General features: G+C 34.0%; 1 protein-coding gene across 1 annotated transcript; it reads left to right on the forward strand.

Annotated features, from left to right (window-relative positions):
- Positions 1-3,242: 3,242 nt before the first annotated feature.
- Positions 3,243-7,423, forward strand: LOC141641202 (protein FAR1-RELATED SEQUENCE 5-like). Its single transcript, XM_074449872.1, has 3 exons — positions 3,243-3,494; positions 6,401-6,623; positions 6,759-7,423. Exons 1-3 carry the CDS (start codon positions 3,243-3,245, stop codon positions 7,421-7,423), a joined length of 1,140 nt encoding a protein of 379 aa, XP_074305973.1.
- Positions 7,424-7,652: the final 229 nt, after the last annotated feature.

A 7,652-nucleotide genomic window follows, 5' to 3' on the forward strand; every position in this document is an offset into this window, starting at 1 on the left:
GCTTGATTATATGGCCATCCAACCGTAAACCCTTTCCCTTATTATCGAAATGGGTTTAAATTAAAATTAGTATCCTTAACTATTTCGGAAAACAGAGGATTGGATTAGCCAACCCCGCGGATTGAAGATCAAAGGGCACCTTAGAGGGGCTGAGTGAACCCTTTCCATGGGAGACGAGTTTAAAATTATGGGAATAATGCACGAAAGTAGGACGAGAAAGAATTTAAGGTTGGATAAGACGGGCCCTTATTACAAGGACGAGGGTCAAAAAGACAACCCTAAGCCCTAAAATGGTAAGGTTTAGGGTTGGGTTAGGCAGCACCATTGTTTTAACTTAGCTAATTTAAATGTAACAGCGAGATTTTACATATTTCATGCATGTATACGGTTGTTTAATGCACATATATTGATTGTTTATGCATCTACAACTCTACTTCTTGCACTAACAAGGCTATTGCTCCTAAAACTCTTGTCATTCTTTTAGGACGGGAAAGGGAGGGTTGGATTAGGCGGTGCAAAACCGCCTATTCCTACCCAAACCTTTTCCCTTATGATTGAAATGGACATTTAGGAGAACGGACTTAGTAGCCATTTAAATGAACTTAAAACCCTTTAAAACGTACCTAATAGCTAAAAGAGCTCCTTAAGTAGGACTCTTTCCCTTATGATGCTACTGTGCCTACAATCCCAGCATTCTAGTAGACATTTTCTATGTTCAGGTTTGTCGACAAGTACAAAAAAAAAAGGAATATCAGCCTTTTATGGAAAAAGTTTTCAATGATCAAGAGGCATAAAATTGAAATACCAATGGCGTTTCCATTGCTTGAGCACTTGCAATGCATTTTCATTTTCGAGATTATGTTACCAAATGGTCATTTTGTCTCCTCCCACTGTAGTTTTCCCTTTGAAAGAATGCACAGTATGTTCCCTCAAGATGATTATCGCATGCTCATCTTTACCTAAATATGATTGTGGTTTGCTTAATCATAATTGTATTGTATTGCTTGCATCTTGACAAGTTCCAATCATGAGATTTGCTATTTAATAGGCTATATGGGACTCAAACCCATACCTTTGTGCAGAATTTATACATCGCTCTACCATTAAGCTAATAGCCTTTAAGTTGAATAAACAAAGATGAAGTAAGTGACATACATAACATCAATTCCTCCAAAGAGTCAAAACAAAGCCACCTAATAGGTTAAGTAGCAAAGTACCATATCACTATATAAGTTTGAAAAAACATTAGACACTATTTACTAACACATGTACACGAAATACCCACATATACAATAGACACATGCATACGAGTGATACGGCAATAACATAGATACACCACATTTAGAATGCATATTTATTTTTGAGATATACTCCTGAAATATGTTAAACACAGACACATTGATAAAATGATAATAATACACTGATTAGTCATAGGTACACTAAGATATTTATAGCATACATTAAAATATGTAATAGATGCACTTAAAAAGGTAGAATTGCATAACGTAGAAAGAGAGATGAACACATCAATTCCTCAAAGAGTTACGGAGTAAATGAACAAAATCATCGATATTTATGCCTTCATAACCCAGCAAACATACAATACTATAACATCACTTTACAAACATGTAAAACCTTAGACAATTTATCACCAAAATCGCCTACAATATGATTTTTATGCATCTCTCTTTATTCTATATTCATTGTAGAGTCAAAGCTAAAATATACTAACGAAAGAACCTAATGACCGCAACAAAATAGGTGCCGACTGCTAAACTTTATAGTTCCTAAAAGAAATCGTGTTAAACACAATTCAGAAACACAACCAAAGATGTGGTACCTTAACGAGTGAATGAAATGGAAACGCCAGAAATCTTGAGCGGAATTTAGTAACAGAAATTTAGGGCTAGGGATCTAAATAAAGAAATCAAAATTAGCAAGGAACACAAGAGAAGAACACAAGAGATTATAGTGATAGTTCAATGATTAGCTACATATATTGAAATAATTAATAGGTAATTAGCAAAAAATGCAGATAACTAAAATAGAACGACATTGAAAGTAACGAAAACAAAAGAAAGAAGAACAAATCAGTAATTCAACCCTAATTGACTAATTTGAATCATAAAAATCGTAAAAATTGAGGAATAAGAAAGAAATAAGGAAAACTGACCAAATTACCTAAATCGTAATCTGCTCGAAATAAGGAAAATAGTGGATGAAATCAGCGAGAACGAAGAAGGAAGCAAGATTGAAGTTAGATGTATGATCTAATTTGGTTGAAATTACCGTAATGGCGAAGATAATGAGGAAGGAAGAAGAGGGGGTGTGATGAAAGAGAGGGGGGGAGAGAGAGAGAGAGTAAAATGCAGAATGATGGAAATTAGAGGGTGAGACGGGTTGGAGTCTTGGACCAAGCTCAAAATAAGTTTAATCTCAGATCTTCATACGTGTAAAATCTAAGGCTGAGAGAGGTCCTTATAGTTCTCATTATCTTGGGGGTTCTCACAGGATCTCATATATATATATATATATATATATATATATAGATTTAGGATCCGGTGAGAACGAACACTCGGTGAGAACGGTGAGAACGCATATCTACCCTTGGATTAGACTAATACGAAAGGCTGGTATTAAATTAAAACAATCCCTACATAAAGGCAGAACTTCACTCATCATTCAATAATTTACCGCCTGCCACATTCCACCTAGAGCACCAGTCACCGGAGCTCGATAAGACTCGGCGGAGAATCTCGCCATCCCTGCCATATGATCGCCGGAGCTCCGATCAATCCCATCGCCATAGTCCCTCCTTGTATATCTTTAATTATCATTGTACTACAACAATCGTGCCATCGGCGCCGCCTTACCGACGATAAAAATTCCGGCAGACGATCGCACTTTTTGGAGCGGAAATCCTCAAAGCGTTGAGGAAATGGTTGTTCAAAGCGATCAAATTTGTAGGTTTGTTTTCGTTTAATGCTGGAACCTTATCCTATTTTGCATTTTGACATGATCGATTGATTGATCACTGGCCAATTAAACTATTGATTGATTACGATTAATATATAAACCCTAATAATATTAATTGGGGGAAAACAAAGGCTTGATCTATAATGGGTCGAAAACCGATCTCGCAACCGGACCATCAAAACACGAAACCGAGCCCGAAAGTGTAGCACATCGTAGGAATACCGGTGGAGTTCCCATACAAGCCGTACGGGACCCAATTAGCCTTCATGGGTCGGGTCATATCTACCCTTGACCGGGCCAGCCGTGACGGTCACTACCACGCGCTTCTTGAGTCACCTACTGGTACTGGAAAGTCTCTTTCTCTACTTTGTTCCGCGCTCGCGTGGCAGCGACACCGGAAGGATAATCCGGTGTCGTCGTTGTCGAAACCTGATCCTAGAGCTTTGGTTGATCCGATTAATCATGGTGGTGGATTTATTGCTGAGGTATATGTTTTGGGTGTTAGTGATTCGGAAGAGGTATATGTTTCGAGTTTATTTGGTTGGAGTTATGATTGGTGGTGCGGTTTTTTGACGTGCATTTTGACGGTTTTCAGCTCCCCGTCTTGTTTTCTTTATTGCTGACCCCTAACTTGAGTAATTTGTCGAAGAAATTTGGAGTTAAGATTGATGGTGTGACCAGTGGAATGGAAGAGGTTTACTTCCATTTTGTGGAATGAAAATAGTCCACCAGGTTAGAAGGTACAGTACGTCAAGTTATTTGCATCTTGGATTTTGTAGCTAATAATGGATTTGTAGTTAGTAATTTGGGTATGTCTTTTTGTATCTGAGCCCTATTAAATATGTGTAACTAGACAAAATTTTTGTGTATCTAGAATAATATTGTGTGTATCTAGCTAATTTGTATTTTTTTATTTAGTATGAAAAAAATTGTACCTAGTATAGAAAAAAATGTATCTGCATTATAATAAAATGTATCTAGAATACATGTAAAAAATGTATCTATGATAGTATAAAATAAAATGTATTTGAAATTGGGTATAAAAAATGTCGAATATAAAAAAAAGTGTATCTACACAGCTTAAATATGTATCTAGAACAACGTAAAAAAATGTATCTATGATAGGTTTAAGTGTATCCAAGGTTTAGTAAAAGAAAAGTTTATCTAACATATATTAGAATAAATTGTGGGTATCAAAGTGTATATGACATTTGGTTAACAAAAAGTGACTAGTAATATTAAAAAAGTGTATCTACATTCTTAAAATGCGTATATAAAATTTTGGTAAAAAGTGTACCTACTTTAGTTAAAAGTGTATATGAGATTTGGTAAAAAAAAAAGTGTATCTACATTCTTAAAATGCGTATATAAAATTTTGGTAAAAAAGTGTACCTACTTTAGTTAAAAGTGTATATGAGATTTGGTAAAAAAAAAAATAGTGTATCTACATTCTTAAAATGCGTATATAGAATTTTGGTAAAAAGTGTACCTACTTTAGTTAAAAGTGTATATAAGATTTGTTAAAAAAAAAAAAAAAAAGTGCACCTTTTATATATATTCTAATGTATCTAGTGCGTTCTCACCGAATGGTTGTTCTCACTGATCCCATATATATATATATATATATATATATATATATATATATATATATATATATATATATATATATATATAGAGAGAGAGAGAGAGAGAGAGAGAGAGAGAGAGAGAGAAGATCCGGTGAGTTTGACACTTTTCGTGAGTTTCCCCCGCATATATAAGCAAATGAGTTGACAAAATCCAATTATCAAAATTTGAGCCGTCATAATTTTCCCAGCTCTTTCTCTCTTCCCCCCCCCCTTCTCTCTCTATAGATCAAACACTCTGTTCATAAAAAAACCACGCGAATTTTTTTCATCAGTTCTTCAAATTTTGATCAACAAATTTGATCAACAAATTCATCAGTTCTTCAAAATTTGATCAACAATTCATTCATTATTTTGATTTTTTCAATTAAAACTATCAATTTGTTCATCAATTTTTCGAAATTTGATCAACAATTCTCCGAAAACCCTAATTCTTCAAATTCGATCAAGGTATTGATATTTCTTCCGATTTCGATTTAATAATCGAATAACTTCGATAATTGAATCAAATAACAAATTCGACTTGATTTACGTATTTTTTCCATAAATTTCAAACTTCAACGATCTTTGAATTCGACGATCAAACGCTTACTCGATAATATTGCTTTGATAATCAAACAACGATGAATTCAGGTGTAAATTTGTGAGATAATGCTGATATAATAACTGTTGTTATTAGGTTGATAAGTTTTTTGTAAAAATTACTGATTGCATGAAGATTTTTTTCATATTGTTACTCATTTTGTCATTATAATAACAATAACAACTACATAATATAACAGTAATTGCATGTAGGTTTTCATTCATGATATCATTCAATATCTAGTATTTGAATAACTGGATTACAATAATACAATAACTGCCTTACAGTATTAAAATAGTTTTGATATTACATTATAATAACTGTGTGTGCATTGTGGTGGACTAGGCTACCAATTTCACTAAAACCCTCCCCTCTCTGATAGAATAATTGCATTTGTATAATACAATAACTGCATTATAACGTTAAAATAATTGTTGTAGTAGAGATTGTTTTTTTCATAATAAATACTACTTTATAGGATATGACAAAAAAATCCTTACAATAACTACTCTTTAATAATGAAATAACTTTAATACTACATTAAAATAACTGTGTGTGCGTTGTGGTGGACTAGGCTACCAATTTCACTAAAACCCTCCCTTCTCTGATAGAATAATTGCATTTGTATAATACAATAACTGCATTATAACGTTAAAATAACTGCTGTAGCAGAGATTGTTTTTTTTTTCATAATAAATACTACTTTATAAGATCTGACAAAAAAATCCTTGTAATAACTAATCTTTAATAATGAAATAACTTTAATACTACATTAAAATAACTGTGTATGCATTGTGGTGGACTAGGCTACCAATTTCACTAAAACCCTCCCCTCTCTGATAGAATAATTGCATTTGTATAATACAATAACTGCATTATAACGTTAAAATAACTGCTGTAGCAGAGATTGTTTTTTCATAATAAATACTATTTTATAGGATCTGACAAAAAAATCCTTACAATAACTACTCTTTAATAATGAAATAACTTTAATACTACATTAAAATAACTGTGTGTGTATTGTGTTGGACTAGGCTACCAATTTCACTAAAACACTCCCCTCTCTGATAGAATAATTGCATTTGTTTAATACAATAACTGCATTATAATGTTAAAATAACTGCTGCTACAGAGGTTGTATTGTTTTGTTTTGTATAGAATCTAAGATATTGAAATTAATAATACCATAACAGTTCTCCTGTTTTAATGTTTCCAGGCATTGAAATTAATACTACCAATGCAACAACTTTTTCTACACCTCTTTGTTGCGTCCAAACAGGGAGAAAATACTATCCATAATCTGGGATTGAGATATACTCCAGGTGGCAAAGAGGAGTGGAATAGGATGGTAGAAAATGGTTTCAAACCTGCTCTGGGGTTAATGTTTGTAAAGCTGGAGGAGGCAATAGAGTTTTACAATTTATATGCTGTGGCTTGTGGTTTCATACCAAGAAAGTACACACAAACAAGATTCCGTGATAGTTTGATAGACAAAAAATCAATGGTCTGCAACAGACATGGATTCAAAGAGGATCGCAAAAAACTCAAACCTGTTGTTGAATTTGAAAACACAGAAGAGAAAAAGAAGAGGAAAAGATCTGAAGAGACAAAGAAAACAAAAATAACAAGATTTGGTTGCAAGGCAAAAATACGGTTTTGTGCTGTATTCAATGACCTTAAGGAGCTAATAGGGTATGCTATTGATACGCTTTATGAAGGTCATAATCATAGACTCTGCTCACTCAAAGAACAGGAATTCCAGAACAACGTAAGAACACTTAACCTTTACATGAAGCAGACAATTGTTAACAATTATAAACTCAACATCGGGGCTACCAAGACATTTAGAATTATGGCGGAACAATCAAATGGGTATGCAAACATTGGTGCCTCTCTCACAGAATTCAAGAAATTCAAAAGAAATAGTAAATGTTATATAGGTGACAAGGATGCTGACATGATTCTCGATTATTTAAAGGCGCTTTCTGAATCACAAGATGGCTTTTACTATGCTTATCAAGTTGATGAGGATAATTGTTTGGCTAAAATCTTTTGGGCAGATGCACAAGCAAGAATGAATTATTCCTTGTTTGGGGACACCATCACCTTTGATCCTACTTACGGTACTAACAAGTACCACATGGCCTTCACCCCATTAACTGGTGTTGACAACCACAAAAAATCAGTGACTTTTGCTGCTGCACTTGTCGATCATGAGAACGATGGGTCATTCATTTGAGTGTTTAAGAAGTTCCTTGATTGTATGGGCAACAAGGAACCTCAGTGCATTCTTACTGATTAAGATCCGGCAATTAAACTCGGGGTGTGTTCTGTATTCAAGAAAGCAAGGCATCGCTACTGCATGTGGCATATAATGAAAAACCTTACCGATAAAGTTGAGTCACAGATTTGTAAGGAGACTGACTTTGTTGAGCGGATATGTGGAGTTGTTTGGGATATTGACTTGG

Source organism: Silene latifolia, chromosome 2, assembly GCF_048544455.1.
Source record: "Silene latifolia isolate original U9 population chromosome 2, ASM4854445v1, whole genome shotgun sequence".
In the NCBI taxonomy this organism is placed as follows: Eukaryota; Viridiplantae; Streptophyta; class Magnoliopsida; order Caryophyllales; family Caryophyllaceae; genus Silene; species Silene latifolia.